At 42.3% G+C, this 21,272-nt stretch overlaps 1 protein-coding gene across 1 annotated transcript in view; it reads right to left on the bottom strand.

Annotated features, from left to right (window-relative positions):
- Nucleotides 1-1,078: 1,078 nt before the first annotated feature.
- The window catches only part of loxl2b (lysyl oxidase-like 2b), a 43,766-nt gene continuing 23,572 nt past the window's right edge, over nucleotides 1,079-21,272 (bottom strand). The window contains exons 5-14 of the mRNA XM_086207125.1: nucleotides 19,587-19,803; nucleotides 13,362-13,545; nucleotides 10,834-10,985; nucleotides 8,827-8,994; nucleotides 5,773-5,938; nucleotides 5,196-5,436; nucleotides 4,909-5,024; nucleotides 4,248-4,384; nucleotides 4,042-4,153; nucleotides 1,079-3,030 (exon numbers count right to left, since the gene is read on the bottom strand). Coding sequence (XP_086063251.1) covers nucleotides 2,960-3,030; nucleotides 4,042-4,153; nucleotides 4,248-4,384; nucleotides 4,909-5,024; nucleotides 5,196-5,436; nucleotides 5,773-5,938; nucleotides 8,827-8,994; nucleotides 10,834-10,985; nucleotides 13,362-13,545; nucleotides 19,587-19,803 — 1,564 coding nt within the window. The 3' untranslated portion in view covers nucleotides 1,079-2,959. The remainder of the gene's footprint in view (nucleotides 3,031-4,041; nucleotides 4,154-4,247; nucleotides 4,385-4,908; nucleotides 5,025-5,195; nucleotides 5,437-5,772; nucleotides 5,939-8,826; nucleotides 8,995-10,833; nucleotides 10,986-13,361; nucleotides 13,546-19,586; nucleotides 19,804-21,272) is intronic.

Below are 21,272 nucleotides of genomic sequence, written 5' to 3'. Positions count from 1 at the left end.
TGGTGGATTTTTGCTGTGGGCAGCTGTTTGTGTGAGAGCCACATGTGAAGCTCATTGTTTTGGTGTTCAAAAATCCTGGAGTACAGGAATACAGGAGCGTACGGCATTCGCTTCAGGGCGAAAGAAATCATCCGTTTTCTCTGAATATATTTGAGCTTTCATGAGAAAAAAAAAAAAGTGCCTTGTTTTTGTAAATTAATAACGTTTTTTTTTTGTTTGCTCTTTAAGTCCTCCCTGTCTTGTCAGTTACTGGTGAGAAGCTCTCAGTGGGTCTCCGGCAGGCTGACAGCTTAAAACAAGCGTCTGTGCAGTGCCGACCAACTAAGACGATAGAATCTCCGAATGTTTCAAAATCCGCAACACAATAAAACAGGATTCAAGTCCGCAGATGGGACGTGTTTGCTTTGAAAAATGTGCCAGCAGGAGTATAGAGCATTCTCGTGGGATTTTGAGGTATTGAGCCAAATGAGCAAAATTTACTCCAGAAAAAAAGGATTTCTTTTTTTTTATCCTTAGAGTGAATGAATGGAATACTTTTCTGTACAATGTAGCTGGGGCATGTCATTTTCTTTATCTGGCAATGTCCAGTTAGCTTTTCCTAAGGAAACTTCATTTCCACAATTTGGCAGAAAGAAAGAAAAGGACTTGAAGGGCAGATTAGTTTTTGATTTACAGTTTTATGGTTTCTACCTGTAAAACACAGCTTCATAGACTTTGTGACTAGAATCTGGTATCTGAGAAATCAGAGGAGGTTAGAAAGTCATGTCTGCAGCAGCGTAAATTCAGCACTAAGACTGATAGTTTTTCCAACGGGGGGGATTTCTGTGGGGGGAAGTAAAGGCAAATCGCATACCACAAGAAAGAGGATCTTCTTGAATCCAACAGTTTTACGATTTCCTCTACACTGCATCTGTGTTCATCTCTTCTTTCTGTCTCAATGCTGTCAAAATATGCAGCTACATTTGTCGAGGAATATGTGTGTCCGCTGTGTAGCCAGCTGACTCACACGTGCACTAAACTCTTTCCTTTGATAATTGAGACAAACTTTATACGTATGAACAAGTGATTGGTTGCTCCGTAACTCAGATCTTTATTATAGTTGAACACACAAAGCACATTGTCTCTTACGCTCAGTTCAAGTATACTGTTAGTATACATAATGTAGCTTTACAACATGAACTGCACCCTCAGAAAACAGAGGGCCAGTTTGATAGCACCATTATAATAATAATAACAACACCATAAAATGGGATTCACACACACTATGGTACAAAATGATTTTAAAACAAGAAATGAAGCTTAACCTGACTAAACCGAAAAAGTGTGACTTTAGTTAGAGGGCAGATAAACAGGCAGACATGCTCGAGCTCTGTTTGTCACGATTCCTTAGAAAAGCAAAAAATTAAACAGAGGCAGGAAACGGCGGAGCCCCTCCCTCACTTGAAGAAGCCACATTGACTGTACAGCAGATCATTGTGATCAGCCTGTTTAAAAAAAAAGAAGACTTTTGGAACATGTAAACGAGATAGTTATCAGAGATATTTTACGGCAGTGCTGCCATGTGGTCACAGTCTCATTCCTTTATCTCTTTAAACATTGGTGAAAACTTTTCAAAGAGAGCGAAAGAAAACAGTCGCGGTTCGACCCTAACATCTTCAAAACTGAGCCAAGAACAATTTGTTTTTCATCTCGGGGAAGAAGTACTGTCCAATACTGAGCTGTTTCCATGACAACCTGGGAAACTCCATTTGCTAACAGACACCAGACGAATGATCAAATAACAACTCCACCTGGAATCAAAGTAGAGATGCTTCCACACTGTGTTTCCTTCCTGATACTGATACAGATACTGGAGCGTGTGTGACAGCCGATACCGAGTGCTAATCTGATAGCAACATGTATTAAAAAATACATGTATACTAAACCTTTATGGATGTGAGACGATGTCATCTTTGTTTTCTGTTACTTTTCTTCTTCAATCCAGATTTGATGGTGGACAGGATTTTTCCGTGTAAAATCTTGACACATTATGAATATTTTCTAGCTCTGTCTGCCTTCTCTTACAACACGAACAATTTTTCTTCAATCTTCTAAAACAGAAGTTGCGAGTGGAAGCACGGCACAACTTCCCGAGAAGGCCTGCACCACTATTTTAGAAAGAAGAAAGAGAATCGCTCTCCCTAATCTGATATCAGAGAACCGAGCAAACTGGGAATGAGCAGGTTCCTGTTCCAGTGCATTTTGTAGCATAAACTCACTGATACAATACTGCATTTTCAGTATACTTGTATTGGAAAAGCCTGTGTGTGTGGGTGTTCAAGGTTGAAAAAGGATGAATGTAGGTGTTTTGGAAAGAAACTGAAGAAGAGGAAAATACAATAACTGAAGTCACACCTCCTTTCGCCCAATGAAATGTTCCAGTTATTTATAAAAACGCTATGGGGCTCCTGAGGAAGATTCAGGCGATGTCAAGGCACTAGTTTGACCCCTTGATTAGCATTAGCTTCTCAGCGTGAGTTCAGGTAACTGTTGTGTTTGCTTGCAAAGTCTAACCTCTTGACTTCAGTGTGTGTAAAAATCCCTTTATGTGGAAGGTTTGTTTCTGAAGACCACAGTTGTTCGTCGAGGATTCCCGTCCATCCTTGGGTGGGGTTTAAACAAACTGCACGCGACGATTCTAGAAGGCACCGACCACGTCAGTAAGTCATTCATTTAACAGGTCACAAGGCAGGCAGAGAGCATCATCGTCCTCTTGATGGAAGCCGGTGCTGCTTATATGAGGGGAGCGGGGGGTCGTCAGATATTCTTTTTGGTAGTCAGAGACAGCTGCTGCCTCGTGGATGAAGGGGTCATAACAAGATGTGGTGACCAGGGCAAGGCTGGCGGGAGGAATCCACCCCAGATAGTGGTCTTGGGCTTCAGAGGGTCTCCCTGGAGACGCCTGTCCTCTGCTTGGTCTTTACCTGTGTGTCACCTGGTTGTTGAGGAGGCCAGGGAACGTCTGCTCCGTCTCAGCGCTGAGAGAACCACCTGGAGACAGAGTTACCAGCAGCACGCTGAAACAGCGGGAACTCACCTCCACACAAAAGAAATCTTCAAACAGAAAGTTTGTTTGTTTGTTTTTCAGATTTAGACTTATTATAGACTTAGACTTAGACTTTAGACTTATTTATCAGACTTTTTTTTGCGTCATATGCTCGTGAGTCTATCTTCTCTGATCACTGGTACTAAAACAACGTTAAGATTTATCCAGTTGCACTGATGACTGGAAATATCATTTGTACAGAGGATATTATTCAAAAGAAATGACTCAAATAAATTACAATGTCATTTAATGCCCCAAAAATATTCTAAATAAATGTAGACATTCATTAATTGATAAACGGTGACTGTATTTATTCATAAATGTTCCTTTTGCTGCTAAATTCACATTGTATACATTAGCTTTGCATTTATATATTTATTTGTTCATTTTCCCTCATATTTACTTTGATAAGTGAAAAGAAGAATTAAATAGTAAATAAAGGAGAGGCACAATAAGAAATTCACAAACCTATCAATTCACATCATTCATTAGTGGCTATATTTAATGTTACGTATTTGGTTCTTTTAATGGCATATAAATTGTATGTAGGTGTTTGTAACACAAACACTGAATCTCTTATTGGCTCTATGACTGTAAATTGGCTTTATTTCTATATTGTAAATAGTTAACCCAGAAAATCAGCAATAGACTTTTTTAATGAATTTCAATGTTTTTTTATTATTATTATTATTATTATTATTTACACCTTTTAAGAAGGTAGTGGTACATCTAGAAAGCCTGAGCAGGCTGATACAGCATCTTATTTGTTGTTCTAAAAAATTAAAGGGTGATTCTGAATTCTGGTTCCTTGGCTCTTTATTCTGACTCACTCTGTTGGCTTTCCATTCTTTTATTATACTCACTTTATTGATTCTACTGCTTCAAACATTCAGCATGCACATTATATTTCATGTGTTACAGCCTGACCAGAGTGTTAGAGGTTATTCTACCCTTACCATTGTGGCAGCTGTACATCCACACGCGATGACCATCGTATCGACATCTGCATTTCACGATGTTGTTCGTGTAGTCGGACTCGGGCACTTCATAGTTTGGGTTAATTATTATCTGCAGAAGGAAAAAACACGGAGGATTTTTTTTAAAAAACAAAACACAAAGACAAATTAGAGATGATGATGCGCGACATGAAGAGCGGCTTCACCTGGAAGATGTAATCTCCAGGTGTGACACCAGTGATGTCCACCCACTGACAGTCGATGTCGTGCCTGTAGGTGTCCCAGCAGCCCACCGTGATGCCCTGCTCTCCAAAGTTGGCACATTCGTATCTCTTCTCAATACCTGCAGGAGGAAGGGAAAAGATGTGTGAAATATCAAAGAAGCCACTAGAGGGCAGCAGGGCGAGGCGCAACTCAAACACCATCATCTCATTGCAACAAAAAAATGATGCTTTGCAGTGATACAGAACAACTGTCATGAACTGTAATAACAGGTTTAATGTGAGCAGAGCAGCATCACGACACAAACAACCACTAAGTGCTTCAGTGGTTCGAAAATATGTGGGAAATATGTGTGGTATAATTTAAAAAAAACAACAGTATTTAGTAGTTTATCTATAAATGACACTTGGTCATTTATTTCTGGTCCTGTATCTGAAAACTTGAAAAAAGTAAGACTGTTGTCTCCATCAATTTTTAAGTCTTTTCAGCTACTAAGTGCTTCACCTCTTCTTGGCTGCAAGTCAGTTCAAGAGTTTAGCTGGAAACAGTTTCTATGTGTCCTGATATGAAGCTGCTGAGAGTTGAGACCCAGCAGCCAACATCGATTGCTGCAGCATCAAAGGCTCATATTATTGTCACCATCACCTTCGTCACACTCGGAGTCCTCCAGGCAGAAACTGGCTTTGTGTCCTTCTGCTACTTTGGTTCCATTGAGACTGAACAGGTCGTAGAGCGTAAACACTTCCATGCTGTGGTAATGCCTGCACACACACACGGGTAAACAAACACACACAGGCAAACAAACATTAGTCGCATGTTGTTCAAATGAAACCATGTGAGTAAACTCAGCACCAGAATGCAGCAACATACTTGAATAAAATGAAAAGCAGGCTTCCATCATGAGCTAACGGTTAACTGGAGGTGACACTGACCTGTGGCAGTCGTGCCACACCCACGCGTGGCGGTCGGCTTTAGGCCGGAAGTCAGACTGGCCGTTGTTGTGGATCTGGGAGGAGAAGCGCAGCAGTCGGCGGTAAGAGTTGGCTGGTGTCTGGCCAGAGGAGGAGGACAGACAGTTCTCCTCATACGCACACTGCAACATGAACATGGGCCTGTCCTCCATGTAGGTGGTCTGCTCCACCACCTGGGGGTTCAACACCAGGTCAGGAGCCGCTAGTGGGAAGAGAAGGAAGGAGAAACAATGACGAGGAAGCAGACACAGACCAAACAGTGAAGAGGACCAGCTCTCTCATGAGCAAACAATAATCTTTATTATTCTAATAAAGGCCGTACTTCTCGTTTCAGCCTTTTGTGATCCAGGAGGGGCATGAGAGTTTCATTTATATGAACATTTCTCAGAGGCAGACATCATTTCTAAATAACTACGTTTAAAATAATGTGCAAGGAGAAGTCTGAGAGTAAATATCAATGATGCCTACATTCGGTCAACATTCAAATTCAAATAAAATCAGTCAATTTATTTAAAAAAAGTGAGCTTTTGTGTCTTACTCTCAGAGCAGGAGACACCAGCTGCATTGCGTCCTCCTCCTTTCGGGCAGGTCAGGTGGGCGCCGTGGTGAAGGCAGTGGGACAGCGACATCTCGGTACCAGAGCAGCGAACACCGCTCATCACCACCGGGTCTGCACTCACCTCGCCGGGCCAATACCACGTCTCCTGTAGAGACAACAAAGCGGTTGAAATCAACAAGTCATCCACCACCACGACTCATCACAGTTATTGACAGTGACATGATGTATGTTTGTGAATCTTTCATCTGCACATGGTTTAAGTTGCAGCATTGTGATTTTAAATCATTTTACTTTTCATCACTAGAGGATGGAAACCATATGTTTTCCATCATCTTACTTTTTTTTTTGTATGTTGATGTGTGCCTGTAGGTTGTGCACATATTTACCCACTGAAAAATAGCAGTAATTCAAAATTTGTGAATCCAGTGGATCCTCAGATGGTCTGCAAACCTCTCAAACACACATCCATCTTCAGTAAACGGCTTCACACATCAACAGGGTTGAGCTTTGTTAACCGTAGATTTTCAGTTCTACTATGATGCGCATCAAAAATATGCCTCATCATTCAAAATCATCAGGCACAGGGAGAACATGCAGACTCCACAATCATCAACTCTATCATCAGGAGTTCACCTCTTGAGTTCTGGTTCATCTGTCATGCTTTAAAACTAGTTTGAACAGAAAAATTCCAATGTGTTGAACATAAAAGTAAACAGACTAAATCAACTTAAACAAAATTTGGATAAACTTATTTATATTTTTCATCTTATAAAACTGTTTTGAGTGTGCGAAAATGTCAAGGAGCTGAAAACTCAATAATGAAATATAATGTGGGCTACAACTTTCATTTTGTTAAATATTATAGCAGACTTGTACATGATCGGGGAGCACGGTGGTGCAGTGGTTCGCACTGTCGCCTCACAGCAAGAAGGTTCAGGGTTCGAGTCCCGGCTCGGGCACGGGATTTTTCTGTGTGGAGTCTGCATGTTCTCCCTGTTCCTGTGGTTTCTCTCTGGTACTCTGGCTTCCTCCCACAGTCCAAAGACATGCAAATGAGGACGAGGCTGATTGGATTCTCTAAATTGACCGTAGGTGTGACTGTGAGTGTGAATGGTTGTGTGTCTATATGTGTTGGCCCTGTGATGGACTGGTGACCCTCCCAGGGTGAACCCCGCCTCTTGCCTGAAGGCTGCAGGGATAGGCTTCAGCCCCCTCCCCCGTGACCCTTGACAGGATAAGTGATAGAAAATGGATGGTACATGATCTTTAAATGAATGGAATGGATTTTTAACAAAATAAGTAACCAGAGAAGACAAATGAACGCACAGCAGTAGGGTATAAAGTGCAATACTTACTAGATAGTTGAGTTGAAGTACTGAGCAGGATTTTATTGAGAGGTAAATCCACAAAAAGTATGAACTGCCGTGCCTGTGTTGTGTAGGACTTCTGCAACTGTTTGCAAGTGAGAGGCTGTGTCCACTAGAGGGTGCAACTACCCCTCCTGCAACATCATAAGAGGGATCTATTTTCCACTCATTCCTTAAATGCTTATGAGTTTCAGAGATTTTGGAAGTTCAGTGTGTGTATTAAAAGGTATTTTAGCTCATGTTACCTTTGAATCTAAAAAGGATACAATTTGTTAAGCTAACGTGTTGAAATAAAAAGAATCAAGGTGAGCAAGTGGAGAGAACACAACCCTTATTCATATGTTCAGTGAGGTCTGGTCTCTGTGCACTGCAGTGTACTTTTAGACCAGGAGGTGGCAGCATAGTCAGAATGGCCTTTAATGCTCCAGCTAATGATTCAAACATTTATTTGTCCAACAGATCTGATTTCTTGCCAGGACTTCAGTTTTGAGGCTGATGTTGGTGGGAACGTCAAGGGCCCTGGCTTCCCTGACAGAAGTTTATCTAAAACACAGCCTAAACTCTTTCTTCACTCCTTAAACTTTGTCTTTAACCCATAGCTAGACTGTGAAACCTAGGCTGACCTGCCACAGTAGCACAGCAGAACTGAAAGGCTTCTTCAAGGTTCTCCTCTGCTACTGTATGTTTCCTGATGCCCTTAAAGGGCTCTCAGTTGCTCTCAGTAACCACTGAAACACAGAACAATGGCGCTCCAGTATATGAGGAACTCGTTTAAACCAGTCGTTTATAGGTACTTATGAGGAAATCTCTAACTGAAGGTCTATATTTAACCTCTTACATTTTCTAAACAGAGAAACGTGACAATTAACACTTCCACAGATGAGCTGGCACAAACGAAAAAGCTCCTGTTGCTTTTTACATCAACACTATTTCAGACTGGCCAGATTCTCATGTTTAAGGAGTTTAAGGATGCATCCTGGGAGTAGCGTAACGTTAGCTTTGAACTTCTGGTTGCATTTGCACTTCAAAAGTTATGAAAGTGATGAATAACGTTCGTGATTATTTTGCCAAACAAAATGTAACTGTCTCTATCACCACGCTCTCACTCTCTCTCTCTCTCTCCCTCTCTCTCTGTATCTGTCGCCTCTGCTACTTTGTTTTCTTCCCAGCATGCTAACCAGCTAAGGCTCCTGGGAGATGTGGTTGTTTAACTGTTTGGCTCTAGTTTAAACATCTATTGTAGGCTGTCTGTCCTGGGAGAGGGACTCCTCCTCTGAGGGGCTCCCACAGGGTTCTGTCTGTTTTCCCTGTTAAAAGTGTTTTTTGTGAAAGTTCTTCCTCACCCTCATCGAGGGTCTAAGGTGTTGGATCACGTGTAGATCGTCGAGGCAAATAGTAATTTGGGATTTATAAATAAAATTTGACTAATTGATTGACAATCATTCACACCTCCAAACAATTTGACCTTGACTTGACTTGAGTGTCCTTGACTTGAATGTGTTAGGTGTTTTGGAGGAAGTCAGAGCACCTGGACAGAACCTGATTTGATGATTTTTTACAACAAAATCTTGGTATGATGTTTGTGTTTTATACAATTTGTTGTTTTGCAGGATTTACACATTTGAAGTAAAATGGGGTTTAATTAAGAAGAATGCCGCTCTTGTACCTGGAAAGCGTTGCTGGCGAAGCCCAGGCCCAGCTGTCTGCAGACCACCATGGCTTCCATGGTTCCCCAGCCCTCGCTGCACACCGTCCCCCACACCAGAGAGCCGTTTCTCTCCACCAGCACTTCCACACGGCCCTCATAGGGGTTGCGACCGCCACTCAAACGCAGCTACATGGAGAGAAAACACAAGAGAAGCACAGAAATGAGGCAACATCACATACATATGTGACGTTTTTGGATTTATGTGTCTGGAATGACAAACGTCTGTCTGACAGATGGTTCAGACCTAAAAACAGAAATAAATCTGATGCAATCAGGTCGGAAATTCTCTGCAAGTTCATCAATATTAGCAACATATCTCATACTGACATTTTAAGGCTGCCAACGTGGGACCTTTTCCACCAAGTTCTCTATCATGTCAGGTGCAGTAACAATGGATGGTGCAATGCAGCAACTTCTGACAGCTGCTGGAGAGGTTACAGCCAGTTACAGCTGTTGTTAATGTGGGAAAGCTTGATGTTAATGTACCTGTGTGCACGTTCTGTTGCAGTTCCATCATCAAACATTGCTGGTCTCTTGTATTTGTCTCGCATGTGCAGGTAAGAAACCAAAAAGTGTCCCAAAACAATTTGATCTGTCTTTATTTCAGCGGATCAGTTTCAACTAAAGTTCAGCAGGTCAAAGTCCAATTATTTTTTTCCTGAGTTTGTCCACATCAGCCTGCTGAGGACACGTGAGGGAATTTGAAGAAATAGTTAGGTGCAGTGGCGAGTACATTCGGACACGTGGATTAACAACGGCAATAATCATCATCCTGAACATAAGAAGCTGTTGAATTGTAATTTTCCAGCTAAAATAACAAACTGTGCATGCAGCAGGTATTCACGCATGTGCAAAAATGATTAGGATACAGATAAAAATTGGATTCATAAAATCCAAAAATCTACATTTCTCACTCTGGTAACTGCTGATTCAGTGTGATTTTGTCTTGAATGACTGATTAAGATGTCTCGTGGGAAAAGTAGCATGTCGTTATACAATCAAATCAAAGTATGAGTTGAACATTTTCTGAATCGATGACTGAAATTCAATTAAATCCACACATCAACTGACTTTCCACAAGCTCTTGTGTCTTTTACTGTTTTGGTCTGTTTTGACAGGCGTCATACTGAATCCGCCGTCCACAACAATCACTTCAACTGCAGTGATCTTGCCTTCAAAATAAAAGCAGCCATGCTTCATGTCTACTGCCTTTTGTCAGTGTTTGCTCTGAGAGGTTCATTTGGGGAAAAAAATCTGACCGGAAGTCAAGTCTGTTGCTAGCTAGTTGTGAGTAGTTGTTTGCAGGATTGATGAGCTCAGGCCTTGTCGATTGCTGTGTAATTAATAATCAATTTAATTAATGTTTCCATAAAACAATCTGAGTACACGGCTGTTTTTTTTTTTTAACCAGCCAAATGGGGGGGCGGCACGGTGGTGCAGTGGTTAGCACTGTCGCCTCACAGCAAGAAGGTTCCAGGTTTGAGTCCAGGCTCAGGCCCGGGATCTGATTGATACTCTAAATTGACCGTAGGTGTGGCTGTGAGTGTGAATGGTTGTCTGTCTCTATGTGTTGGCCGTGTGATGGACTGGCGACCTGTCCAGGGTGAACCCCACCTCCCGCCCGTAGCTGCTGGGATAGGCTCCAGACAATGGATGAGATGGATGGATGGATGGATGGATGGATGGATGGAAACTGAAACTTTGCCATCATCTGGTTTGTGTGCTCTCCGTGTTGTACTGGTCAAAGATAGCTTTTTAGGAATGATGCTCCTCTCTGGGTTCAAATGTGCTATTTCCTTAGCTCCAGCAACTCTAACAGTCCAGTACAGTGAGAGTCCTACATCAGAACGTGACACCACCCATGACCTTCAAACCACAACGCATCAAAAGATTTTAAAGTTGGAACTTTGTATTTTTTCAACCAGAATCCATTTGTGACGTGTGTCTGAGGTTTACGAGGCTCACCCTCTCCTGGAAGCCCATGGCAGGGACGTTACATCTGACGGCTGCATCCTCCTCGTGGCTGCAGCCCAGAGCTTCCTTGTTAAAGTAACACTCAGTGATGGACTTCTCAAATCCAGAGCACTCCACCTCGTTCATGTGCACGGGACCCATTCCTGCCACACACAAGAAATGTATCAGTGAGAATGTGCTTACCTCCACCCACTCACCACGATTGCATAGTTTTTAGATGCAGGCTGGTGGAGAAAAGTCAGAACCTAACAAAGAATAGTCAGTCATGAAATGGTCTTATGCACAAAATTGTTCTCATACATTTGTAGGACTTTTTCAACTCTCAATTTAGTATCACAGACAGGAAGCAAAGCCTGATTGAAAGTCCCTGCTCCTCACATTAATTATCAGGCTTAGCCTCCTGACTGAAAGGCCAGCCAGGGACTAAGGACCTTATCAATGCCAGAAATGAAGCTGTACATTCATTTATTTTGGAGAGAACTTGCGTCTCCTCTTGGACTCTAGAATCATGTACATCTTCCCCTTGTGCTTTGAGTCACAACATCACATACGCAATGATTTCAGTCACTTTTTTCATTCTCATTTTCTTGGTGGTATTACTGCCGACACACACTACACAGCTTTCACGCTCTCCAAACATCATTTCACTTTCACACATTTAGTTTTTCCTTTTTGTTTCTATGTCTAACAAGTGAAAGAACAGCACCTGATGTGGAATGATCAGTCAGGCTGATAATGAGGTTGGTGGTAAACAAAGATTCTTGAACTTTAAGCGCCAACTTAAATCTGTTGATCATCTGAACCACATCCAAAAACAAACAGACCCACCAAATGTACCGATTTGAACCTTTCAAAATGTTAGAACAGACTAAACCATTCCCTAAAATAACAGTAAACATTGTGTGTGTGTGTGTGTGTGTGTGTGTGTGTGTGTGTGTGTGTGTGTGTGTGTGTGTGTAGTCATTTTTATAGTTTATCATTGGGAACAGTGGGCAACATACCACAGCACCAGATACAACTATAATGACAATCTTCTAACTGAAGATGATTATGGCTGCTTTGTGTGTGTTGTGACCTGCCTTCTGCCTCTCCACTACGCTTGAGTCCGACCAGCAACCCTTCCCCACAACTTAACCATTGGAGTTCTTTTTTAATTTATTTCCATCTGAGGTTTGTTTTTCTCTGAGGTTACAGACATCATGAAAGAAAAATAATTTTGAAAAGCAGCAGTTTGAACATTTTCCATCTGTAATGTTGCTGGAATGTGCGGCAGTGGCAACATACAGCACGTCCACGCTGTGGAAATATTTCCTGGTCTGAGGCAACGAGCGGCGCAGGAGTCTTTCATTTTGTGAGTTTCTGGTATTCCATTGAGTATCCTGCTGACAGGTGAGCTCAGCCTTTAAAACCTGGGTCCACATCTGGTAAGTGAGTGACACAGAAGTGGATCAGTGGCACCAGGGCTAACCTGTGAAACTGAGTACATGTTTTTTTGGGGGGACGGTGTGTGTGTGTGTGTGTGTGTGTGTGTGTGTGTGTGTGCGCTTTAAAAATAACAACAACCAAAAAACAGTTGCTCTGGCAGAGCAGAATTATTCCAATTTACTGGTTTGGAATGTTTCTTGAAGTAGAATATGGGATCTGTCATGGACAGCTTTACAACGCTTGTAGCAGCTGATGGACTTAGCAGCAGGTACAGGCCACACCCCCTGATACCTTGAGCCCAAACCAGCACTGACACAAGCGACATCACATCAGATGGTCTTTCACTGCGGCACAACTGCCTTTCTAAAAAGTTCATGTCAGTAGCGATCCCCAACACCTGCAAGCAGATGCTGCTGTGTAACTTCAATCAAGTGACGCCCCATTTACTTTATTAATTCTTTTTCTTTTCCTGTTGAGAATCATATTTTGTCCTTGTTGCCCAGTTCAGACCACAGGAATGTTCAAATATCCTTGCAGAGAGATATCCTTGTCAGTTCATACAGCTCAGGGCTGAATTCTCCTCTTCCTTCTCCTCCTCTTGGCCAACAGAACTAATCCTGTTCCAGTAAGCTGAATCACCTTCACTTCAGGTCGGTGAGTTCATGATACCCAGTGGCAAAGGCCGATGAGGTGAAGAAGACAGAGTTACTGCCTGAAATGTTTGGAATACGCGGTTTTGCTACAGTCATTACTTGCTATGAAGGCAACATGCATGGAAAGTAAAGACCATCATTCTGAGCTCAGTGGCATGAGGTTGTATCAGGTCGTCTGTGTGCTCACTGCAAGCTCTGGCAAGTCTTTCTGTACATCATTATCTTTCTCACATTTAAAATTTGTGTGCCTTCCCTGTTTCCATGCAGCTCACTATGACAGAGAAGAAGGTGTTAAAGGCATTAATTTCATTCAAAAATCCCTTAAAAATCCTTCAGTTTCCTTTCCTAAGGGCTGGGATGTGAAAAGAGATGCTAGAAAAAGAGTTAGGTGACTTTTCACACTCAAACAAAAAAAAAAGAAAAAAAAGCTGAGCAGCATACCTTGTCCCAGGCGCCCTCCAGACAGAGCCTCCTTAGCTGTGCCAAAGCCCAGCTCTCGACACACAACGGTGGCAGACAAAAGGTTCCAGTTATCATCGCATATGGTGCCCCACTCTCCATTTTTTAACACTTCCACCCGGCCCTCGCCCACGATGGCCCCTCCACGCAGACGCACCAATGGTTGCTACGAAGGGGAAACAGACATCTCTGTCAAAAAACCCACATGTACAAAAGAGACAACCATATATTTAGGTTATACCGGCACTTTCTTTCGGAAATAATAAGACTCAGCTGGAAGTATGCAACCTCAACTTCAGTGTGACGAGAACGCAGGGGCAGCAGACTGGGTGGCTTCATATTTATAGAAGGCAGCAGTAATGCACTTTTCCCATTAATTGTTTAGATGGAGTGGAAGTGTTTAATTTTACAAGTAAACACATTAGTTACACAGTTTGATTTACTGTGATGCGCGTTAACAAATTCTAAATGTGTGGCCTCTGAAATGCGACTGTGCCCACCCATACCACAACTCCCCTAACACAGTAACTTTAAGTGATATTTCACCCAATAAGACTTATTTGCCTCTCAAGTACAAAAAGTTAGATGTCTCAAACTCACAAAGCTTTTGACCTTAACCCCTTAATCACTTCTTTATGCATCCAGAATACAGTAAGGACCAGCCACAAGTATTTAGCTTCAAGCTAATAGACACAAACAACAGTAAAACTTTGAAACACGCTATCCAAAATAATCCATGGTTTCTTTTGTCAGTTGTACGACAATTTATCTAGAAGGAATTTGAATTGAGTTAAAGGTAAACATAGTGTGAGATTTTGTACATGGACAGTTTTGCTGTTGCATAAGCTAAAAGCTTAAATATGTGGCAGGGGTTTTCTGAATTCAAGAGTCGCCCAGAAGAAATCCAAGGAAGAAAAGTCTTTGGTTCAAGACACCTATTGATGAATACTTGGAATGCAAGTATACCTTTAATATTGAGAAGCAATCCTCTCGAAAAGTGGCCCCTAATTCTGGAAAAAAACAGACTTTGTGCTGTCCTGGGGCCTGATCAAAACAATATTTGTTTAATTACACATTTACACTTGTGTTTCATGACTTATATCACTGAAAAACTGAAAAAACATCTGCTAGTTCCTGCATGCTCTTTTGTAGCCAGCAGGTTTGCTTTGATTTGTGAAATGTATCAAAATGAATGACAAGAAATCTTCTCAGCTTTCTTTATTTCAGTTTCCTTTCTCCCATTTGTTCATGAATGCATCATCATGTAATCCAGGTAAATCCTCTATATGGTGCAACTCCAGCAGAAAGTCATGCTTAGGGCCTGAGCCTGGAGGTACTCCAGGGTGAAGACCCTATTATGTTTGCTCGGCACAGCAGAGCACTAAAAACACCAAAATGACACACTAAACAGTGTCCCAGCCCAAAAAAGACTGTATAGACACATTTGGGGGGGTTGGGGGGGGGGGTCAGGTCTCCCATTAAACACAATGGAATAGGTGGCAATAACTGTTTTGGCTTGGACCAAATTCTTTCTTTCTTCCATGAACTCTTATACGTGTAATTTGACCCCCTAAACATGCTCAAAATTCGCTCAAATTTGGCATGCATGTCCGGTCCAGCAAAAAATTCCATTATCTAAAAAAAAAAAATTGACAAAAACTCAATAGCACCACCTAGGGACCGAAGAACACGAACAGAATTTTGGAGCCCCATAACTGCTCCCAGGAATGTCCTACAGACATGGGACCAACACCGTTGTACTCGTCGCATCAAGACAAAAAAGTCCTATGATGACACCCCTGACCTAACTCCAACAGGATGTCCACAATTTGGACAAAACTGTCAAAATGAGGACAATTTTTACTCCCTAAACAAAATCTATCTCTTCCTAGGGCATTGATGGTATCGCTTCCAAACTTTGGTACATTACATTACTCACACAACTGTGCTCATTAAAAGTTGTTAAAAACTTTGTAATAATTCACTCAGTTTCCATTTTATAAGCGTCAAAGTCAGGGAGACATGTTTTATGCTTCGATGGAAACCAATGGGGAGGCCGTGTCCTCTCATGGTACATACTCTCAAATGAAACGCTTCTCACGTCTAAACTAAACATCTCACAGCTTTACAAAACACACCACTGAATTCCTGACAAATATCCCTACAAAAATATGGTATGGTCCACTTGTGACCAACATATGTGGAGCTATTTGATTTTTACACACTAAAAATCGCAAAATCCTCCTCTGCTCTCCACTCTGACACAGACGGCACAGAGAGAGCAGGGGAGGGGTTGTCAACTTGCCCACACTGTTTACAGTGGGGGCGAGAGGTTGCTGACGTCAACTGGGGAGATAATTGGATAGTGGAAGGAATACTTTGAGGAACTCCTCAATCCCATGGGTGGTGCCTTTGGAATGGCAGACCGGGGTGGTGCTCCCCATCTTTAAGAATGGGGACCAGAGGGTGTGTTCCAAGTATTGGGGGATCACACTCTTCAGCCTCCCTGCAAAAGTCTACGCCAGGGTACTGGAGAGGAGGGCAGGAAGGTGCTGGGGTGAGGACAGCTTCCTTGCTGAAGCTCCTGCCCCTACGACCCAGACCCGGACAAGCGAAAGAAGACGAAGACAAAGAATTGTGAACGGGCAAGAGGCGGGGTTCACCCTGGACAGGTCACCAGTTCATCTCTCGCCAACACATAGAGACAGACAACCATTCACACTCACAGTCAATTTAGAGTATCAATCAGCCTCATCCCCTCTTGATGTCTTTGGATGGTGGAAAGAAGCCTGAGTACCAGAAAGAACCCACGCAGGAACAGGGAGAACATGCAGACTCCACACAGAAAGATCCCATGCCTGAGCCGGGACTCGAACCCGGAACCTTCTTGCTGTGAGGCCACAGTGCTAACCACTGCACCACCGTGCAGCCTATTTCTCAACTTATACAATGTAAGTCATCTAAATAATATGAAAACATTATGGACGAGTGTGTGTTGAGTCTATTCATAACCTTGTACATAAGATGGGAAAAAATGGCAATTTTTGCAATTGACTATGGTTGGCATCTATATTTTTGCTGTATATATCAGTCGTGGAGGTCCTATACAGGCTGGAAAACTTTGAAATGTTAAATTACAAATAGCCACAGTTCATATGTCAGTGTTTGCTAACCGAGTGAGTTACATAAAACTTTTAACAACTTTTGATCAGCAGAGTTTGGAGAGTCATGTCTTAAGTTTTGGAAGCCATACCATTAACGCCCTAGGAGGAGATAGTGTTTATTTGGGGCACAAAATTGTAAAAAATTGGACATTCCTGTCCAAATTGTGCACGTCCTGTTGGAGTTAGGTCAGGGGTGTCGGTGTATTTGTCCATCTTGATGAGACGAATAAAGGCCCATTCATACCCTACGTGTCCGTCCCGTACATCACGTCCGTCCGTCCATTATGTACGGGCCCTTCATACCTCCCAACATCTTGTGCGCATGACATGTCAATGTCCAGCAGGTGGCAGTGCCGAGGCATCAATAAAGATGGCAACTGTGGAAGAGCTTGCACTCTGGCATTTGCTCATAAATGAATAAATGGCATTGGGTCATAAATGTGGCGATAATTGCAGATCAACTCCGACAATTTCTCCTCGAATTGCGCCATTTATAAATGCCCGGTTTAAATGCCTTCTTCGTGACTCTATTTGTTTGTTGACACTTTGTCCTATGAACTCAATACTGCCCCCGCGACTTCCGGTGGTATTGCTATGTTTCATCCGTAAATGTAAGGCACGGACGGAATGCCCCATCTGTCGCCGTCTCAGTCTTTTACGTAGGGTATGAATGGGCCTTAAAATGGTGTTGGTCCCATGACATTCCTACGGGCCATATTTTTTGTCTTTCTAGGTGGCGTTATTGAGTAGAGCGCTGTTTTGTTTTTTTAAATATTGAATTTTTCGCTGGAGCCGATGTGTGTGCCAAATTTGGTGAGTTTTTGAGCATGTTTAGGGGGTCAAATTAAGCTTTGAAGTGGCGAATGTGTCGAGCAAACACAATAGGGTCTTCATCCCGGAGTACCTCCGGGCTCAGGTTACCATTTTACAAGCCCACAAAGTTGGGCCACTTTCTCCACTTATAATGGCAGTCAATGGGGAGCCTGTCTCTCTCAAAGTACATACTCTCAAACGATTGCTTCTCACTTCTACACTACAACTCCTACAGCTTCAAAAAACACACCACAGGATTCCTGACAAAATCCCTACAAAGAATGGTATTACATTCCACTTTTGACCAAGATATGGGGAGTTATTAAGGTGTGTTCACACCAAATCAATGTCATATGATCAGTATGTTTATATTCGCGTCACTCACGTGAACTTTTTTCCCCTGCAAGGAGAATTTATTTCCGCCATTTCTTTCCATCATCAACCATGGCTGACCTAACAACCGTTGCTGGCTTGTATCTGTTGTGGAAGTCCCAGATACGGCGGAAAACTAAACGCCGCTGTATCTGGATCCATGACACAATCCGGAGGCGTACACAGCTGGGTGAATTTCACCGCTTTCTCCGGGAACTGCACCTATTCTTGGTGGAACTTGCGAATGTCGCGTCGCGATCATACTTACACCATTGGATTCGGGCCGACGTTTCCCACCCGCCCGCAGGCGCGAGAAGGCTCAGGCCCTAACATTGCTGCTTGCAGCTTTAATTTTCTTTTTTTGTTGTTGCAGCTGCTGTTAAAAATACATACTTAAACACAACCAGAAGCTGTAAAAACCTTTTGAAATGTCTTGAAAATATAACGTAGGATGTAATCTTCTACCAGGAAACTAAACATACCTTAACTTTGTGGAAGCCATAAATGACTCAGCTGAAATCGACAGTCACATCAGGCAAAAATTTAGTGAAATTGTGCCTTAACTGAGGATTGTAGGATTCAGAAAAACCTTAAATCAGTTGACAGTAGAAAGCTCATACACTAAATGTGTAAATAGTTCAATGTATATTTTCCAAAGCTGGTCACACATATGGAAAATACACATGGAAAGTTTTTGAAATATTGATTATATGCATCAAAATTAAGTTTAAAAAATATTTTTCTTTCCTTTGGTTAAAAAAAAAAAAGAGAACAAAGTGACAACAAATTTGAAAGCAGCATAAAACACCCAGAAATTGTTTGGGGTTAACCAAAGTGTCATTTTAATAAGTTTTCAATAATACTAAAATTGTGTTCTTTACGTGTTCTATTAATTGCAGCATTACAACAATAAACTTTATGCTGCTACTGGGGAGTACAGGAAGAAAATTGATAGAGAACAAGACAGAAAATCCCAAATGAAATGAGAAATACACTCACACACAAGTAACAGAGGAGGTTGTGTACAAGCTGATATATGATCTCATTCCAAATGGTAAACATCTGGTCTCAGGGTAAAGAAATCCTTCTCCAGGCTGGCTGAGACTGTTTGGAAGTTTTGGGATGATTAAGAGTCGCAGCATTCGGCTGTGGAACGTGACGGAGAGCAGGCAGACCGCTCACAGAGGAGCGTGAGAATGTGGATTGAGTAACAGACATAATTCAGGGAAGCTTCATGCTCCTGTCACTGACAAAAGAGGGTTTTTTTTTTTCCCGCTTGACTTCAGAGTTGAAATGGTTGTTTACCGACTGAGTAGGTTTCATAAACTCTTGAATGTTCTGTGTATGTCAGTAAAGAAAACTCTAGTGTGAAGGTCAGAGGTCAGTCTCAGAGGTAACCTACAAAGACACACTAAAGGTTTGTGTAGAGGAAAGCTCTGGTCATTTGGAGGGCATGGGGGGGGGGGTACATATGTCAAAGACAACAAGGTGCACGCTCAGGGTCACATGAGGAGAGCAAAACTCACTCTGGCATTCCCCTCTGAAGATTCCTGTTTTTCTTTTCCTCATCCCAAGAATTTAACGACCTCGACAATGATGTAACCATTGGAGGATGATGATTTATTTCACTGAGGCAGCCACAGCTGCAGCTCTAAAAGTGACACAAAGCACTACCCGCCTGCATTGGCTTGACAACAAACATGTCCTCACTAACCCTCTAGATCTGCAACAGTTAAGTGAACCAGTGTCATGTCCCGAATCAGCTCTGTTTGCTAACAACACCAGTGGATGTCTAAAGACCTAACAGGTCTTCTGGAGAGGATGGTGGTTCTAGATTTATCGGCCCTAGAGACTTCACCTCTTGTTTGAAGGCCTTCCTGAATCCAGCCACAGCCGTCGGGGCGAACGCTCTGCCAGGAACGCAGCTGACCACCACAGGCAACCCTCCAGCACAGGTCCCGTTGGACTTCATGGATGCAGCCTGTCCCAGTTTACAGCTGGACAAGTGGGCTTCGTTGCCAGTGCAGTTGACAGAGTAGTCCCAGTACATGGGCTTTCTCTTGCGAGCAAACATCCTGCAGAAAAGGAGAAGGCCAGCAGATCCTATAAGTCATGTAAGTATGTTGGGAACAATATAGCAATATTTGTACATGAATTATAGCCGAAACATCAGCGTCTGATGTATATGTGTAGGATGGTGACGTACTGAGCTCTCAGGATGACACCACAAAGAACTGGAGGCTGCTAGGGCACCACACGCTTCAGCCAATTTTGAATTTTTCGGTGTTCCCCGGCCCACACTACACCTCTCCACCTAGTCTGGTGGAAATCAGGCTTATAAAATTTGATGTAATCCTGCTAACAGACAAATGGAACCAATCACGTGGCCTCCTTAGCAGAAATAATTATACCCTGACCCCAGTTTTGAAAACTGATGTTTTGGCTTTTTGAATCCATAGCTGGTAGAGTTGGCGGATCAGAACAGGAGAATGAGATGAACTTTGGAGCTGGTAGCGACTTGTACCTCAAAATGTAACAACAGCCTGAAGCACAATTTATTTTATAATGTATTTTATTGTAATGGCACCATAATTTAGCAAAGGTAAATCATGCAGTATTGGAGAAGATGTGAAACAACTGTGTGACGCTATATAATCCTTTGAAAAACAGAACAGTGAGGAATCATGTCACCCCCTATTGGCCATTTGAGAGAATGTAGGTTTATCAGACCAGGGAAGCATTTAAGTAGGACTGAACAATTAATTGAACTTTTAGCTAAACTGCGATATGGTTTTGTGCAATATCCAAAGTTAAGGGGGTGCAAAATTTGCTACATTAAAAAAAAAATGAGTCAAACTAAATGAAGTATTGCTCCTCAGGGATATTCCAGCATGCAAATGGTATTCTCCAGATTTAAGAATACTTCTTAGATCGGTACAGATCCCCACAAAAATCGCATCATATCCTAAATGTTTTGGACTGAAGCATCCTTAGTTAATTGATTTCATCGTTGCACGGCAGCTAATTTTGTCAGGAAGAAAAAACACAGCGCTATCTGCACAGGCTCAATTGTGTGAGCCACTGAGAAAGCAGGATCTTATCCTGGGACGTTGCTTTGACCTTCTGGATGTCTTGGTTGAGAATCATCAGACATGAAAGATTTCGACTGACCGTTTTAGGCTCATCAGAGTGTTCGGTCACCACACCATAAACAAAGGCAATGAAATTAGCATATTGCGGAATTAATGTACTAATAATAAAAGTTAAATGTCAGATAACAGCTGTTTGAGTTCACTGTCTTCCAGATGAACTTGAACAAACTGAGGTTAATGACACTCCATCGGCCTGCTGGGCCGCTCTCATCTCTTCCTGTCCATTTATAAGCCAGCCCATGCCGTATTATTTCATTATCCTCATTAGTAGAACGGCATGTCCTCTCTTTGTGTCCCAGCTCTGAGATGGGGACAGGGGAAAAAAGAGGCAACGGGCCTCATTTTCGAAATGTTCTGATAAACAAAATTGTTTTTGTTTTTCGTCCTCAATT

The sequence above is a fragment of the Aulostomus chinensis genome, chromosome 6 (genome assembly GCF_037954235.1).
Source record: "Aulostomus chinensis isolate RoL2024-O1b breed Wild chromosome 6, RoL_Achi_v1.0, whole genome shotgun sequence".
NCBI lineage: Eukaryota > Metazoa > Chordata > Actinopteri > Syngnathiformes > Aulostomidae > Aulostomus > Aulostomus chinensis.
Note: the sequence above shows the minus strand (reverse complement) of the source record. Positions and strands in the feature narration are given on the sequence as shown.